The sequence below is a fragment of the Nansenia antarctica genome (assembly GCF_963989245.1).
Source record: "Nansenia antarctica genome assembly, chromosome: 4".
In the NCBI taxonomy this organism is placed as follows: Eukaryota; Metazoa; Chordata; class Actinopteri; order Argentiniformes; family Microstomatidae; genus Nansenia; species Nansenia antarctica.
Window position 1 is genome coordinate 64,888,993 of NC_137689.1, and position 18,760 is coordinate 64,907,752.

An 18,760-nucleotide genomic window follows, 5' to 3' on the forward strand; every position below is an offset into this window, starting at 1 on the left:
CTTCACAACTGATGGAGGAGGCAGAGATGGACGTAACCGAGGAGAGATTGACCAATGAGATAATGAAGTTGAAGGTGAGATTACTTTAAAACATTTTGTCTCAACAGTGAGAAGCAGCTGTCTCACCATTATATGGTCGAAGATGTGAGAAGAAAAGGAAGCTGAAAGACCATAGAGACAATGTTGAAAGAGCACTTGTGCTAAAGTGCAATCAGCAATGATGTCTTGATTGAAGCGCATTGAGTCGTATCTTGTGAGATGCGCTATACAAATAAAGCTTGAATTGATTTGATCCCTTGTACACTTTTTTTTGGCATTTGTGTTGCAACACACCTGTACATTCTGCACTCTACCCTGTTAGGCCCTTATTTTACTCTAGACAGAAGGGTTGTAACACTTGTTATTAATTCCATTTGGTATACCTCATAAACTTTCTTGCATTTCTGGTGTTTGCATTTTACATATTCTAAATATATGCTATCTACATGTCGCACTGGATGGGGTTATTGCTGTTGACTCATCAGAAAGTAAAGACTAATTCACAGAGTGTATGAAGATTCCAGTAAGGGTTTTGTGAAGGAGCCCTAGTGCTGTTGACATCAGAAATAGAATGTTTTATTTAGCTCATCAGTGTGCACTCAGCACCATGGACACCTCCAGCCCAGCACCTTGCACCACGGTTCCTGCCCTGCTCCATGGATTACAACGATGATCGCCTGACCCTTGCCTGACTCCACCAAGTCCTTTGCCTGACCCCTCAAACCTGTTTGACCTAATAAAGTCCCTCACCTGGGGTCATTGACATTCTTTTATTTATATACAGTTAGGTCTGGAAGTATTTGGACAGTGACACAATTTCCATAATTTTGTCTCTGTATGCCACCACAAAGGATTTGAAATGAAACAATCCAGATGTAATTGAAGTGCATTTTACAGCCTAAGGATGGCCTGTTTCAGTTGCATTGAGAGCTCTGTTGACTGCATGTTGTGCGTATACAGCAACAGCCTCCAAATGCAAATGCCACACTTGGAATCAACTCAGACCTTTTACCTGCTTAATTGATAAAGAAATAATGAAGGAATAAATAGCCCACACTGGCCCATGAAACAGCTTTTGAGTCAATTGTCTAATTACTTTTGGTTATTATACATAAGAGCTATAATTCATAAACCCTTCCTTCAATTTGGATGTGAATACCCTTAACCTAAAGCTGAGAGTCTGCACTTTAAGCCCAGTAAATTCTGTTGGAAATCTCATATAAGATACGTTAGATCCAAAGTATCAAGGAGTATTGCAGTATTGTGCAGGGCAAAACATATTCTGGAACAGAGGATGTTGTATACTCTATATTGTTGTCTTGTCTTACCCTATTTGAGTTACTGTGTGGAGATATGGGGAAATGAATATAAAAGCACTTTAAACCCATTGATTACACTACAGAAAAAAGCTATGAGGATTTTGATTGATTGATTGAAAACTTTATTAGAAGATTTGCAGAAGTAGGTACATGAAAGTACATATTACATACAAGGTCAACTAACAGGATAAAAACCCAAGAAAGCCACTGGCTTATTTCAATTGGGGTCCTTGATTCTCAATTCATCGTTACATGTAAGACCGACAAAACAAACTAGTACTATCTACAAGATAATACAGACAAATAACTATTACTATCTACAAGATAAAAATACATCCATCATGGGAAGAACAATACAACAAAACATCAGGTATGTACAGCGGGTAGGGCAGGTGGGGACATACACCACAGGTGGGGGCGGGGGACAAAACACAAAGTATGTACAGTGGGTAGTTCGGGTCTTTTAATCTGATTTTTGATTTAGAGGGTCCAGTTACGGATTGCAGCCTCCTGCAAATGTTTTTTGAGAGTGGTTTTGAAGGTGGGCAGTGTTTTGCACTCCTTTAAGATTATAGGAAGGGCGTTCCACATTTTTACTGCAGTACAGATTGTACATGAGGTCGGATATCGTGATCACACTAATAACTTGTTCCTAATGTCAAAAATATGAAGAAAATATGAAGGAAAGCAGAAATATTGCTCTATTGCTCTATTTAAAAAAAGGTTTAAATTATTTTTAATGAAAAAGTATTAGAACGGATGATACTGAAATATATGTATTAATTAATTGGATTATATAATGTAAGCATAATTGTTAAGTATAAACAGGGGTAGGACAGGCTTCTTCCTACTCCTTTTCGAACAATTGATAGGACTGTACTCTACATATTAGTTTTTTTCCGTAGTTTTCACCGTAGTAAGGCCGTAGTAAGGCGATTCATGGTTTACTCCTAGTGTATCCATCTGCGCTGCGCGCATCAAATCCATCACCCGGAAATGTGATGTACCATACGTCATCATACCGCGCCTGCATATTTGCATAACACATTTCCGGGTGTTGGATTTGTTGCGCGCAGATGGACCCTACTCCTTTTCCCTGACATCTTTGAAATAGACAAATGCAATAATTAATACTATGCATGCATAAAATATAAGGAAATAGCCTAGTAGGCCAAAGGTTTTCACAATGGAGAGGTTGTGCCAGGGGTGGGAAAGGAAAAACTAAAAATATTCCAAATGATTATTATGGGTATTGTTATAAAAGTATTATGCAGTGTTTCCTGAATTATGAGGTGTAAAAGTATTTTCGGTTCATTACTCAGCTATTTTTGTAGAAGAAAAAGACACATATAAACCATGTGACATGAACATTAATTCATTGAATCAAACAAGCACAACTCAGATCATGGTTTTGAAGGAAGAAATGTTTATTCATGGCTGAAAAAAATAAACAGTACCATGAAAAAAAATGGTAGTCTATAGATGGCATGACACACAACTGTATGGGAAATAGTTAAAAGAATACAAATCGGCATAGCTGCTGGTTAAAACAGTTTTTAGTGACTCAAATGAAAACAATGACTACGAACTTAGTATTGTTATTAGCACAATATTGCAAAGAAAAGAGGGGGGTTACAGTCATAATGTAGAAAGACAACAAACGATACAAGCTCAATGCCTTTAATGCCATGCAGTCCTTCAGGGAGACAGGCTAATGTTCTCAGCTTGCATGTAATATAGCAGGTTTATAGTGGTCTAAACCAAGCTTCACAAGTGGGGTCGACATTGGTCCAGTATTAAAGCCTGCCGACCTTGTAAAATCCAAAGGTGTCAAATTACACCCAGGGACTACATCAATTACTATCACCCCATAGTGTCTTGAGTGCAACTGGAAAAAGCGAGATAGTCTTCTGTTGAGATAGTCATTTTAAAGGGGTTCCACAGGAGAATCCATGAGGTGTGGTCATACATGCAGCATTAAAATTGTGAGATGTGCCTTTTGATAACAACTGTTCCCTAAGTTAAAAGCAAATGGTCATAACTGAGGAGTTACAGGCAGTGGTGTGTCAAGGTGCTTCACAGTGCTCACACAGCAAGTGAAAATGGCTCAATTATTATGTAAAAACAAACAAAAAAATAAAGTAAGAAACATATTTGACTAAAGGTTGTTAACCATACAAGATCAGCATATGTATTCTCTTGCGACTTTGTGGCGCTTGTTTTTCCTGCAATGGGATAGGATAGGATAGGGGGAGGAGCCAAAGCAAGCAAGGTGATTGGACTATAAAACAGGAGTAAAACAGGTAACCATTCATCAGAGCAATTGCGCGTCATCTCCCTGTCATCAGAATGATCACGCCCCTTTTTGGGTGATAGAAACGGAGAAGTTTGACTGGTGGTCAATGGGATTTTCTGGTCTTCGCTACTTTAATCTGATAAAATAAGAAAACTGTAGTGCTTTTTAGATATTAGGAGCCCAAATCCGATGGCCAGTTAGGCAAACTATTATATAGTGTCGTTGCCGATCAATGATCGACGTCGTTATATAGAGAACATTTATGAAATAGGGGTTGATTCACCAGAGCAGTCATACGTCATCTCCCTGTCATCAGGGATTTGTAGTTCTTCATTTGATCTAGCCTACTAAGGTACTACTTAGTACCTACTAACCCTTCACCCATAACGGCTATCGACGTCGATCATTGTTGACACTATATAATAGTTTGCCTAACTGGCCATCGGATTTGGGCTCCTAATATCTAAAAAGCACTACGGTTTTCTTATTTTATCGGATTAAAGGAGCAAAGACCAGACATTCCCATTGACCGCCAGTCAAACTTCTACTCTTCTATCACCCAAAAAGGGGCGTGGACATCACGGGAGGGGAAAGTACCCGGATGCGTAGCTCTGATGAATACACATTCTTCCTAGCCATACGGCCGATACTGTAGACTTGTTCTCATACACAGGACTAAAACAACATTGATCACTCCAGGCTCCACCAACACCTGGGCGACCGTTTTGATTTCTGATTTGCAGGGAGTGCCGTTATCTCTGTTCTGATTGGATGTTGTTAGGGTACTACACAATCCATGATCTAGCCCTCGCTCAAGGGTGAGTGAGAATAGAATCTCAAATATCTATCTCATAAGTGTCTGTGTCCAGCTCACAGCCATGTTTCATGCTTCCAACAGTGGCCAGATCAAACCTCTGAAACCTCCCTCCTCAGTTCTGTCCTTTTAACAGACAGACAAACAGACATGGGATTTAATCTAAGGCCTATGGCGATGAGATTGACATCGAAACACCCTGAGGCCAAACGGCTTGTCTATAGAAGCCCCAATACATGTGTGAATAAATATGATGTAAAATTGTAGTGTTTTATGTTGGCATTTGTCAGGTCATTTTAGATATAGCCTACACAACACTGCAGAGAGGGAAAGCCTCTTTTGGACCCAAAACTCTCTTATTCTTTGAGTAAGCAGATTTAAAACGCTAATAGACATCAACAAATTAGCACCGTGCAGTTTGTAGTTTCTAAATCTTGACCACCAGTTAAATGAGAGAGTAGGGTATAAGCTTTTCTTTCTTTTTTTTGCATTCCTTGTTTTTAAAAGACACTTTGATACATTTCGATACAATCCCAATACATTCTAGTGGTTAATCGGGTTTAGTAATAATCTTTAAAAAAACTAAAAAAATAAGGGAAATAAAAAACTAATCGCTCACGTTGAATGTGGGCCTAAACAGACAAGCGTAACAAGCCACACATCTGCACTGGACCACACTGGATGCACTCATTAACCAATGAAAGCCACTGTTAAAACCTTAAGCAATTTTGACCCTTTTTTATATAAAATTGGCACACACTAGAGGTGAACACAAGTTAAGCCAGACGGACATGTAAAAAGCATCAAAATCAAGGGGTGTGGCTCGCTGGAGGGGCGGATCAAAAGGATGAGGGCTAATCATAATCTAGGGGTCAGTCTTCTTCTTGTTTTTCTTCAGGAAGGAAGGCGTGCGGAACTTCTTCTTCTTCTTGGAGGGGGATTTGCTGGGGGATTCGTCGCTGCCCTGGTCGCCGGCGGCGGCGGGGTCGTCGGGAGCGTCAGCAGGCTCCTCCACCTCAGCCTGCTCAGTGGCGACGGGGGAGGGGTCTTCAGCGGGGAGGGCAGGGGCGTCTGAGGGATCGTCTGGGGTCAGGTCGGGGAGGGTCTGTCTCAGTGTGGCCGCGTCACTTTCGTCCTTATAGGTGAGCTCTGGCTGGGACTCTGTGGGGGCGGGGAGAACAAGAGGAAGGGGGGGATCTAGTCAGACTGGAGGAATTACTGTTCATTTGCAGGGCCGGCAATGCCAGTTTGACTATCGAAGTATATATAAAAGCTAGCTACACTAAAGTGTGGCCTAGTCTTCCTGCTGGGACCATATATACTGAAAAATGTATGCACTCACTGCAATGTACGTCGCTTTGGATAAAAGCGTCAGCTGAATGGCATATAATACAATTTTACATTTCCAAACGAGGTAATAACCAATCAAAGACATCTGCAATTCTTCTCTGACATCATTCAATTGTTATTCCTTACTGTATAGTCTAGATAGTGGAGCACACATCATCATGATCATCCATGAGAACTAACAGGATCAGACTACATGCTACTGAATCCCAGCCATGCCTACAAAAAACACGGAGGTAGAAATTGGAGGACGGGCTCATTGAAATGCATGGAATGGAATGAGGAATGGTACCTAACACGTGATACAATTCCAATCCACGCATTAGAATGAGCCCGTCCTCAGATTTCTCTCTCTGCCAGCCTCTCTTGATAGAACACTTGGCCTCTCCCTCAGCTGGCCATCCCCACTGCCGTAGCTAGACACTGAAGACTCAGACAAGTATGCCATTGCACAAAACAAAGCTCAATACCGTAGCTTCATGATCCAAAGAATAACAGCTCTAAAACATTTAGACATATGACATTACTGAAGACATTCAGGGCAGGATAAGGCCCACGCACAATCATATCAATACACAAACCTAAAGTTCAAACCGACACAAAAATAATAGTTCTACTTCATGCTCATCTGTAACCCCTGGGCAGTCAGTCATTGCAATAACAGCCATTGTCAGCTTTTCTTCTCATTTTCTCATCGTGCACACAAGCTAGACAGACAATAAAGCATTTTGTCATATTACTATCTATGTCATATTACTTATAGGTAATTCATATCTACCATTGACATATATTTTGAACATCTACCTATGGTATGAATTAAAAATCCCTTCAAATACAAACAACATGAAACATAACACGACACAGCGGGATAAACAAACTGGTCACCAGCTGACACATTTGGCGGTCACTATGACACTGCTACAGTAAGCCAACAGCAAGCCTGACACTTGGCAAAGCAAAAACAAAGCACTTCTTCTAAAGCCACACTCCACTAAATAAAGGAATATATATATACCTGAGAGAGGGCTCTCCTGGAACAGAAATTTGTATACATTACCTGTTTTACATACAGTATTCATGAGATTATTCCATAATCCATATACTTTGTAGTAATCTTTATACGTAAAGATCCGTGGGTTAATTTCACACAAGGTCAACTCCAGGGGGTACCAGAGGTTAAGGTAATAGAGGTTACCTAGGGACATGTTTGTTGCCAGGTCTCCAGATCTCCACTCATCGCCCGTGACAGTGGGCTCCTCTCCTCCCCGTGTGGTGCTCAGCTCAGAGGAGAACAGCCCACGACATGGCTCAAAGAGAGAAACCTTGCCTCATTCAAGAGATTCCATATAGGTTTTTGAGTATGTAGTATATTGTATAACATATATTTCTATACATATATTATACATCTGGCAACCTGGATACTAGTTTCAATCAGGGAGGACCTCTGAAAGAGAACCTGGCAACAAAGACAGGTAAAGAGGGACAGTCAGAAAGGCTGGGTGAGAGTAGTTGACCCTGGCAGGTGAGTTAGGCCACAGAGAGGAGAAGAGGAGGAGGAGGAGGGTGAAGCCATGCGAGGGAGGGGTTAATGATCGAACACAGGCATGGGGGTGGTGTTGGAACAGTACGTACTTACTATGGCAACAGGTACTCTTTTGCATTTCCATCTCCTGATTGTAAGGCAGCCACGAAGAAGAAAAAGCACAAGTAGAAACAAATGTCTATGCAGATCAAATCACAGCCACCGTGTTAAATCAAAAAGAAATTAATTTAAAAAAAAGAAGTGAATAAAAAAAGAAGAAATACTAGGAGAAAAAAAGAAAGAAAATAATAATAATAATAAAAAAGATAAACCATTCTTACGAGGCTCCAAAAGAATGGAGAATGAAATGGAGGTGGATACTGAACACACACCAAGACATGTTACATCTGTTTAAAGACAATTTGGAATTAGATTACACCAGGTGATTGGCCCTGCCAATCCTGTTCTCCCTGTCTGCTGTTCTGTCTATGGTACAGACTCCAGAGCACCACTTGCCATGCTTCAAACAGGGATGTCAGCTCAGGGCTGATTAGTGAATGTCACAGTGCACGATAGATCTTGATGCATTCATCCTTTATTTCTGTATCAGGCATGGCAAGTGCCTCTTGATATACTTCCTCTTAAAACTATCCATACTGTCTTAGATATGACTATGAGCAGTATTTTATAGTTTTAAACTAGTGAATATCGTACTGTCAACTTAAGGTGTAATCCAATAGTAATAAAGACCAAGAGGGAGAAAAAGATAAGAAAATGGTGTCGTGATCATTTAATCACATCTCTGAACTTCAATTGATTTTCCTCCCATGAAGAAAAGAAATCAAGGAGCAATGTCAGTTGTGGCTAGGCTTTGGCTGGATTACAATAAGCCTATCTGGCACTTTACACCCTTGAGTTATCATCATATCAATGTAATTGGATAGTCCTCGGAAAATCCATTATCTTCAATTTAAATGATCATTAATATTGAACTTTTCACTATTTCCCGATCTAATCGGATTCAGTATCCTTTCTAATAACCAAACTAATTAAATCAGTCTGGCTGATTAAGGTCATGTCAACTTTTCTTTTTTTTAAACTAGCATTATTTAATCAAATCTAGGAGAGAGAGTGTCGCACCTCATCTAATTGACCGAATTAAAGCATCGTCACACCTCTTGGCCTGTTATTACACAAACAACATTATACGACAGCGCCGACAGTAGTTGTTGTTAAAGAACACATCAAATACAAAATGCAAGACAGGAATCCCCAGCATTCCTTAGTGGTGACCCCTGGAGGTGTGGAGGAGACACGGCACCAGTACCCGGTAGCCCTGGGGGAAGCCATGCTCAGAGGTCAAACCAGGCCAGGCCAGGTCAAACCAGGCCAGGCCAGAGATGTGCCAACCTACCTTCCTCTGCTCTGACTGGGGTGCTGGGAGGCGTGCGGGTGGGGCTCTGACCCTTGACCTCGTCCTCGGGTTCTGCTACCTGATCTTGGTCTGGGTCTAAAAGGTTTCAAAAACACACAGGGGGGTTGTCAGTTGGTCCCGGTAGATATAAAAAATAAAAAAAAACTCTAGATTCATTCAGGTGATTCATCTACCAGATCTGATACTAGTCAGATACTTCCCTTTAACACCACAAACACAAAGAAGAGCAGACAAAAAGGGAACACGGTTCTTGATTAGAGGATGTTGGACACACGATAGAAGTAAACAAAAGCCCACAAAATGGCGACGAGCCCCAAGTCCACCTTTACCCCGGCGAAGGAATCACCTGAACCACCCAGTCAGTCAGCCAGCCACTCACTCAGTCAGCTCAGTGGCTTCCATTGGACACGCCAGATTAGTAAAGTTTTCACAAACCAACCCCGGGAGGACAACATGTCCGAGTTAGCAGGAGGAAGCGGAGAAGGCGGAGAAGGAGGAGAAGGAGGAGGAGAGTCACTTTTCCACATCTGACGAGGAACGATAGGGTGTTTTTTTTTCTCATTTGGGAGACGGACAAGGCTTCCTCTGAGAGCACAATGAGCAATTAGGATTCCCATGGTTAATCAGAGAGGAGTCAGATCATAGAGGGAGGGATTGAGGGAGGGTGAGGGGTGGGGGCAGGGATTTGGGGCTCAGTAGTGGGTAGGACAGGAGCAGCGGACCTCAACCCCAGAGAGAATGCAGCAGGACGGAACAGGGGGCGCGGGACACGGCGGGACGGCCGGAGGTCAGCCTGCAGTACCTGCAGCCTCCTCTGGGGGCGCCGGGTCCTTGTTGAGTGCTCGCAGCACGGCAGTGTGAAACTCCCTATGGGGGGACTCGGGGCACTCCCCCGGCGCCACCTCCCCTCTCGTCTCGGAGCTCCCCTGATCAGACTCAGCCCCTAGGAGGGTGTCTTGACTGGGGAGGAAGTGTCTGTGGGGGGAAGCAGGGGTGTCTGTGGGGGGAGTCTCCAAGACAGGGGGCTGGTCCTTCTGTTGTGGGCCACAGAGATCCTGCAGGGGGGAGGTCAGGCCCTCTGGGGGGGAGGTCAGGCCCTCTGGGGTGGAGGACAGGCCCTCTGGGAGGCCTGGGGCCGGGCTGCAGCTGCTGGCTGACTCCTCCCCCTTTCCTACAGGATGTAACACAACAGTTTCTCTCTCTATCTCCGTGCCTGGCGGGGTCCTGGGCCCTGGGAGCATGGGGGGGACTGTGTTGTTCCAAAGGCAGAGGAAAGAAATGCCTATTTCCTGTCTTTCTGTCAGTACACACGGTGTACACATTGAATCATTCCATTCTGTTGAGACAGCCAACAAAAGTGGACCCTAGATTGCTTCACTTGCAAGATTGTCAGTGCATTTTTTTTAAAATCCAAATCAGATAATGAATGAATTAAAACGTAATTAAAGATATTGAGAGAAACAAACAAATGATTGACTCAGAGACTCGACTACTATAATATCTAACTCTTTTACAATTTCCTGTTCTCAAAGTGGTGTCGTCTTCCTTGTCTCAAAAGAGACTTTATTGGACTAAAGCCCATCCAATGGATAGAAAAAAAAGAAGGTTAGGTGAACACTGGTTGTGTGATGGTGTGGAGACAGGATGTTATGTGATTATTTGTTTGCTGTTCACTAGTGTTGTATAAGCATTATATACAAGCTCACGTGTTTTAGAAACGTATATAGCATACCTCACGTGCATTGCAACATGATGTCTTTATCCAGTTTGAGGGAAATATACAGTATACATCAGGATAGTGGCTGACCTCTCGCTTTTGTTGGATCACAATATCTGGATGATGGATAGAGAGGGAACCCTATAGAGCTCCAAGGCGGACCTATATACTCGATACATACCTCATTGGTTACTGTAATTCTTTGAGGGTTCTCCCTGCCTGTGAATTAACCATGCTTAACCATGCTCTGTGACTACAGACTAAATTCTCTTCAAGTGGTAATCTATCCAAGACAAAGGGAAAGCAGGGCCTTGGGTCTTACCATCAGGGCCTTTCTGGTTCTGCTCCACCTCTCTGCGGTAGGCCTCCAGCTCCTGGTCAGTCTGCTTGTTGAAGGGGTTGGGGCCCTGCTTGTTGATGACGACCCTCGGCTGGTACTCCTTCTCTATGATGGCTTTAGATGCGGTCACCAGCTCCCCCTGCAGGTGAAAGAGAAGAACACACAGGACATGTGTTGCTAAAAATGAGCCCAATGTTCCATCTCAAAATAACATGCATGTGCATATACTGTATATATGACCGACCTTATACTAAATGGTTTGTTGGTTGTTTAAATAAGATATTTTCTTTTCTTGTGGGAGTGTGCTATGACAAAATAAAGGTACTGACTCACTAGAAACAAGAAGGGTGTGTGGTAGTTCATCATTAAATCACAACATTAATTTCCACTTCAGAATAGATATCATAAACCGGTTACTGTTTTCTGGCATGTGAATTTAGGAGCTACCAAAGAGAAACACACAAAATGCTAATATTCTAAAGAGTGGATTGCACTCTGTCCTTGGCCATAGACTGCTAACAAGGTAAGGAAACAAATATGTAAAAAAAAAAAAAAAAAAAATCCGTTTAATTGGATCACTAGCACCTAGATTGGAAGTCCAGAATAACAGCAGAATGCGCGATAGGTTACATCCACAATGTGTTTAACTGACTAACTGCCCAAAACATTTGAGAACACTCACCACTTAGAGTGCCAAGTGTATTTACCTAGCAACAACACTTTGATTGGCTACAAAAGGAAGCGTCATAACTTATGTATTTTTGGTGATTAAGTCCCTCGACACTAAATGAGTGAAAGCCATTACGGGCAGATGGGGGGGGGGGGGATTTTATGACAACATTCCACATTTTAATACTCTCTAATAATCCTCTCAGAGCAGGCCAGTATAAGCAGGTCAGTAGAGCCACACTCAGAGCCTACGTGTGTCTGCCTGGGTAGATGTGTGCACGGCTGACCCATTTCTCACACCAATCAGGTTCAACGTAGTGTGACTGGGTCTTTTCTGACTCGTCTCAACGTGACGGTGCATTTCCTGACCAATGCCCTGACTAGCCTCCAGGGTGTCTCAGTGTATTGGTGGTGATTTCCCACAACGCAGCAGTAGTACAGGTGTTACACAGACACACAGACAGCAGGCGAGCAGTAGTTCAGCCAATTACAAACGTATGTCTGTCTGTGTGTGTGTGTGTGTGTTTGTGTGTGTATATATGTAGTAGCACCATAGGCCATGTTTAAAGCAGTGCTCTCAATTAACCCCTTATTCACATTCCAGAGCCGAACCGAGCCAAGCTGAGCTGTACTGGGCTGAGATGGTTAAGCACGATCCACCAGAGTTGCTAAAACAGTGCTGAAAAAAAGGATGTACCGGTAAGAGGAAAGTCTCCAAGCTAGGACAGTTTGGGTCAGTTTTGGGTCGGCCCTGCAGTGTGTGAAGCCTTGTTTCTGCTGGCCTGAGTGACTGAGCCTGTAGGTGTTTCAACCCCTCTGCAGGCCCCCTATGGGGAGGTGGTAGGGTTCTCCCTAAAGAATGGAAGAGTGGCGCTGCACTACCCTGTGAACTTGGGCGGGCGCCACAATGTAAAAACTTCAACGATTTTCGGATGTCTGAAAACGACAGAAAACGCCCGGTTATCAGATGGATCTTAACATTTTCCAATAACAAAATCCTGTGGTGTGAGGTGTGTTAAGAGTCAATTCTCTTCAATTGTGCAATCAACTCTCCCGGCAACCTGCTCGGAAAATGGGCGTGGCCGGCAATCGTAAATGTGAAATGCGTTCAATACTTCCGACCAGAAACCATAGGGTTGCCAGATTGTTTGGTGAAATTAGCGGTTTTAGAGAGAAATCTCGCGTGAACCCATCGTTTTTAATATTGCCTTTATGGATATGATTTGTTTGTGGTTTATTTTCTCTTATTGACATGGCTTGGGGAACGAGACTAGAGAGTTTGGAGTCTGTCGTAACGAAAATCTTTATGTCTGTGGGGTGCTGAAATGGGGAAATTGGCGCACACCACACACAATACGATCAAGGCTGTTCAAATCCAAGATTTTGTTTCTTCATGTGTGGGGTCTGTCTCAGATAAGATGTCTGTTAAGATTTTGACATTCCTTATGTGTGTACCCCGCTTAACTTTCTTTGATCGCCAAGGACAATCCTGGGGAGAACCCTGGACGGGTTATTAGCACATATGACACAGGAGCAGAGTGAGGTCATGGTGGGCAGGAGCAGGAAGTACCTTTCTAATAGACTTAGCAGGGCTATTGGCCTGCTCGGACACATCGAAGCCATCAATAGTGTCCGTGCAGTCGGACAGAGGGGCGTCCTGCAATAGTAAACTGAGTGAGGGGGTGCAGAACCCAGCCCGTTGGACATATACAGGTGTACACACACACACACACACCGAGTATTCACACACACACACACACACACAGGCGCACACACACGTGCACACACACACACACACACACACACACCACAAACACACCACAAACACACACACGCACACACAGGCGCACACACACACACACCACAAACACACAGGCGCACACACACGCGCACACACACACACCTGCATGCAGAGATCTGGTTTGAGGGAAGCGAATGGGGCAGCCTCAAGCATGACGGTGATGATAACCGATCCAGGATCATGCACTGCAACACCACACTTCACACCAACATGTGCTGCTCAAACCACTCATAGGCAGACACACTCTACCTCTGAAAACCAAACCCAATGCGAGGCATAACAGATGAGATCTAAAATCAACTCTGATCAGATCATACATGATACATCTTCAGAAAGCTCAAATGAGTTAACAGTAACCAATTTGAACTTTGAGGGCTACCGGTAGTCAGGTTTTCATGGGCCCCACCCTTCTACTGTTAATAAACAAATCCGAGCACGGTTTAAAATGAAAACGAAAGAATGTAGGTTAGTACACACGCTCACTGTTTCCAAAGAGTGAGATCTGACAATGGCAAAAGAACGCAGAGGAAACTCAGGAGGGCAAACGAACCACATGCAACTCAACTCAAACCAACAACTCAAAAAGTTGTACAACAGCAATCCAATAGGCCTGGGGTGGCGCTGCAGCCTAAAGCTAACTTCAGTCATACAAATCAAAAAAACACAGCAAATCAACCAAAGACTGATGGACACAACCTAGCCTTAGAGGCCGTGTGAGGTAGCAATGAGGTTCCCCTGCGGTCACGTATGGTACTTACCCGCCAGACAGAGACTCTCTGTGGTCAAAGAACAACGGTCACAGTTACAGGTCAGCCATGTGCACAGGAGGGGGAGGCAATATGGTAGATGCTAACTGAGATCCTTGAGACGACCCTAGCCTCAACCTTAACCGTGACCCTTACCATTTTAAATCTCCACTTTTATGAGGTGATGTCAGTCCTCCCAAGGATACCACTTAGCATTTACGTGGGCAATATTGGACACATATTGCTGCTGCAGCATGTCTTAGGGGTTGGGGTGGGAAGGGACAGGAGGTGGGGACTGAGGGAGGGTTGAGGGGACTCACCTGGACATAGGAGCGATCTACCACGGAAGAGCCACACAGCACCTGGGACTGAGGCCCCGCCGTCTTGATGTCCTGCAGGTTCTGGTCTCGGATCTGGAGGGGGGAGAACAGACAGACAGACAGACAGACACACAGACAGACACACAGACACACACAGACAGACACAGACAGACACACAGACAGGGGATTGAGTCAGAGGCTCAGACATAACACAAAACCTAAATCATTCTAAATAAAATCTAAATATTAATGAGAACCTCCAACAACTGGCTAGAACAGCTCAATCCCCCATTGTCATGTTGAGTCATTCATACTGTACTTCTCTAACGTACTTACTACAGATAAGATAACAGATAAGACAGATTTTGAGAGACGGACAGAAACAGTCAGCCAATGAGTTGTTGAACCTGACCTTATTTCTCATCTCTTGGACCTCTTTGGGGTTGGTGTTGAGAGGGACAAACTGATTGGCCACGGCAGACTGTCGGAGTCCCTCCTCCTTTGTCCACTGTAATCACCAGAGCAAAGGTTCAAATCAGCCGCACGACGCATTGGCTCAGATCAAATTAATAACCAGGCACAAAAATATAGAAATAGACTATGCAGGCTTTACAGAACTATATGCATGCTTGTCAAACTGAAATGGAGGAGAAAGTACAATGATTGTCTAAAACGTATTATAAAATTAAATAAATCTGGAAGCAGTGAACCAATGATGATGCACCTTTTGGCAGCATGGTCCGGCATAGTTTTAGACCACGCCATAATAAGTTATTAAAATGACATCATCTTATGTTGTCACTATAAAACCCCAAATGTCTCAATGTTTTCCCTGACTCCCTGAGAAGAACGAGGTGATTCAACTCCATCAAAGATGACTCAGGTCAAAGCTTGGATACATATTCCACCTCACACAAAGTAGGTCTGCACGATATCAATGCCCTCCAACCATTATCATTATCACCCATTACAACCCATTAGGGCCACACATACACATTTTAACAGTACTTTAAAAGCTATGACATTCAAACCTGCATTACCAAAAAAACAGCAGAATGGACACACCATTATCATCATCATTGATACTCTTCCTGTTGACTTCAAAAAAACAACTAAAAAAAGACAGAGCAACTGAAAGCACCACAGGATGAAGAGAGGACGTGGAAAGGGAGAAGGAGGGGTGGTGAGGGAGGAGGGGTGGTGAGGCGATGAAGCTGGCTTACGAAGCTAGTGGCAGTGAGGCGTGAGGCGTGAATGGGCATCGCCAAAGTCATTTCCCCGGCTAACGTACAAGTACAGAACAGGACAACAGGAATAAAGAGAGAAACACAAACGAAGACACTCGTCCACCACTGACGGAAATTCATAAACGTAGGGTTTCTACCCCGAGAATGACACTTTGAACTTGTATAAAAAGGTATTTTTTCTGAATTCGGGGCAGCCATGACTCCCCTCAATGGTACAGTATCTTGAACTACTGAACTACTTTTTTTATACTGCTTGTCAAGAAACCACGTAATTTCCTAACTATAAGAAATTACAAAAACTATCTATTGGTAGAAGATTCTACTTGATTTTTCTGGAAATACTTCTTGCACTGGTAATGCTCAGCCCAAGATTAAAAAAAGAAACGATTCTGCGTCAGTTGTCCTCACAGAAATGTGCTCGAATGAGTAGCGTGGCTGAGTGCATGTAATTTTGGCCTTGAAGCAAGTCTTTTTTATTTTATATACACTTTCTAAAAAGCATGAACAAAGTTAGAATTATTTGCCTTGGAGAAGCATGAGCTAAATGGATCATTACTTTTTTGAAGAGATGTTTCAGCTGGGCTGTTGGTTAGGTGCAAAACCAAAGTCTGGATGAGGCAGGGGGCGGAGAGGGGGGGTCTGAATGGGTTGTTGCTGAGGCACATGGGATGGGTACCGGGGAGGTGAACATGATATACTCACTGGTTATGTTTAGAGATCGCACAACACAACATCCTACTTTCCCACAGGAGATAATCGTTTAACAAGTTAAAAAGGGGTCAGATGATCTTGCCGTAACAAACCCGGTCATGCATAGGTACATTTGAGGGAGAATCTGAAGGAAACTTTCTTGAATTTAAATGAAAATTGAGAACAAAAAAAAAAGGGGGTACAGTGGTTGACAGTTTTGGGAATAGTAGGGGCGGAGTCATAAAAAAGCAGGCTATGACTCTTTGGGGTTACGGTCCATACCAATAGCAAAGCAGGCGGGTCTTGAGCCTTATCCACCCACATCCACTCTGTTGTTATACTGCCAAGCTCAAGATCTGATTGGCTGAGAGGCCAAGAGGTCACTTCCTGGGTCAAAGGTCAAACAACTCTCCAAATAAAAGAACACATGCTATTTTTGAAGTGCTTCTACATATGTGTGATACTGTCTCTACCTATAAGACTATGGTGTCAATGCTCTTGTGCTTGGCATATGTATGCATATGCTTAAGTAATCCACCCCTAAAGCATGTTTGGGTTGCTCGGAGGTTCATTACAGTCTTGTACTTGAGCTGGGAATACAAAATGTATATTTGCAACCTTGCATTTTCTGTAATGCCATAGAATGTCAAATTCTAATTGCTTATAAATGCTAACCAGTGATATTGTTATACTACTCACGCGCATTGATCAGAGTTAATGTAGTCCTTAATGGAGAACAACTCTCATATATACAACACGCCGCATCTTGAACAAGTGCTTACTGTAGGTGAGGTTTGTTTTTTCCTACTAAATCTAGTTACTAGCTCCTAGCAACTTCCACACAACAAAGAGTTAAAGAAAAATGCACAAAAGACAAAAAGGAAGAAGGGACTCTGTAAAGCAGTAGTGGTTAGCAACATCATCGAGCCACGCCCGCTCTGGGCTCATGCCACGCCCCGCCGCTCCTCCGGGACTACAACACCCACAATGCACTTCACCACTCATGCAACACGGCATGCACTGAGCAGCTGGGGTGGCACCCTAAAGCCTCAGAGAGGGAGGTGGGGAGCGAGAGGGGTGAGGGCAGGACCAACTGCTTAAGAGAGTGGGGTTAGTAGGGAAATAACGTTACGTTTTCTTCAGACAGAAAGCGATTTAGAGACATGAAACGCTACACAGAATTCCATGTATGAAGGAATAAAAAAAGCAAACACTATATACAATCAGTCTTAAGCAGTCAAAGCTAAATTGTCTTTTGGACTTGGCTAGTGAGATGGGGGGGGGGGGGGGGGCTAGACAACAAAACTACCCAAGGAGTGTTAGTTAGTTAGCACTGGAAATAACATCGGAGAAGACACTAAAAACTGTCGTTCAAACATCGATTTACCCCCCAAGCCTTGGGGTGCCAACCAAACTGCCCCATATATAAACAACAACAACAACAGTAGCTGTACGTCTGAACTATGAACAATAAGATAGGCACAGACCAAGCAGTTGGTAATACAGCTTGGCACGCAGACACCGGACGAGAGAGACTGCAGCAAGGGTTTGACGTGATCGTGTGTAATGTTCGTCCACACCTTAGTCTTCGACTTGGGGCTGCCGGTGCCGTCGGGCCCTTCCTCATAGGCCTCGTCCGGCCGGCCAGAGTTGAGCCAGCGGTTCTTGTCGCGCTGCTGCCTCTGAAAGCTGTGCTTGAGAGGGGAGCGAGCGCCCGAGTCACTGTCCTCGGCATAGGAGTAGCCCGTGGCAGAGGGGGCCACCTCCACGTCACTGAACTTTTTGCCCTTGTCTCTCAGGCTGGGGCAGCGGTAGGGGTAGCCTGTCCTGTAACCCTGGGGAAGGGAGGCGGGGGGGGGGGGGGGGGGCGGGGGGGACAGAAATAGAGAGAGAGAGAAGGAGAGAGAAAGAGACAGACAGAAGGAGACAGACAGAGCAAGAGAGAGTCAGAGAAAGAAAGAGGTTGGTATGGTTAGATGGTTGATCACATGGCCATTTCCTCCACACAAAGGGCTTAACGCCACTATAGCATACGGGTACAGCTGTGGATTGGAATCTACTCATTGAAACTTGTAACCTGTAATCTGTAAACTAGTATGAAAATAAACAAGCATTACACTGATGAAGACATTACAGTGCAAACACTGATGGAAATAAACCACACTGGAATGCAGAGGCGAAGTGTGTGACATGGAATGGACGTATTTCCCCCCCCCCCAAACGTCACCATGTGGTTCCTACCAGGTTATCCAGCATCCTCATGAGAGCCTCAAACTCCTGGTCCCCGACCTGCCACTTGGGCTGTGTGCTGGATCCGTCTGTGCTGGGTACAGGGCACCGCGGCCGGGCTTTGTACTTGGCTGGGTCCAGCATTATCAGGTTGTCTGGCCCTCCGGCGCTGGCCAGAGTGCGGACCTGTGAAGTGAGAGAGAAAACATACACACGCACACATGAGAAC

The 18,760-nt window shown here is 44.0% G+C and overlaps 1 protein-coding gene across 1 annotated transcript in view; it reads right to left on the reverse strand.

Moving 5' to 3' along the window:
* Window positions 1–2,781: 2,781 nt before the first annotated feature.
* add1 (adducin 1 (alpha)) overlaps window positions 2,782–18,760 on the reverse strand; it is a 30,729-nt gene continuing 14,750 nt past the window's right edge. The window contains exons 9-15 of the mRNA XM_080527942.1: window positions 18,544–18,717; window positions 17,883–18,137; window positions 14,778–14,873; window positions 14,366–14,458; window positions 10,812–10,968; window positions 8,752–8,847; window positions 2,782–5,629 (exon numbers count right to left, since the gene is read on the reverse strand). Coding sequence (XP_080384068.1) covers window positions 5,334–5,629; window positions 8,752–8,847; window positions 10,812–10,968; window positions 14,366–14,458; window positions 14,778–14,873; window positions 17,883–18,137; window positions 18,544–18,717 — 1,167 coding nt within the window. The 3' untranslated portion in view covers window positions 2,782–5,333. The remainder of the gene's footprint in view (window positions 5,630–8,751; window positions 8,848–10,811; window positions 10,969–14,365; window positions 14,459–14,777; window positions 14,874–17,882; window positions 18,138–18,543; window positions 18,718–18,760) is intronic.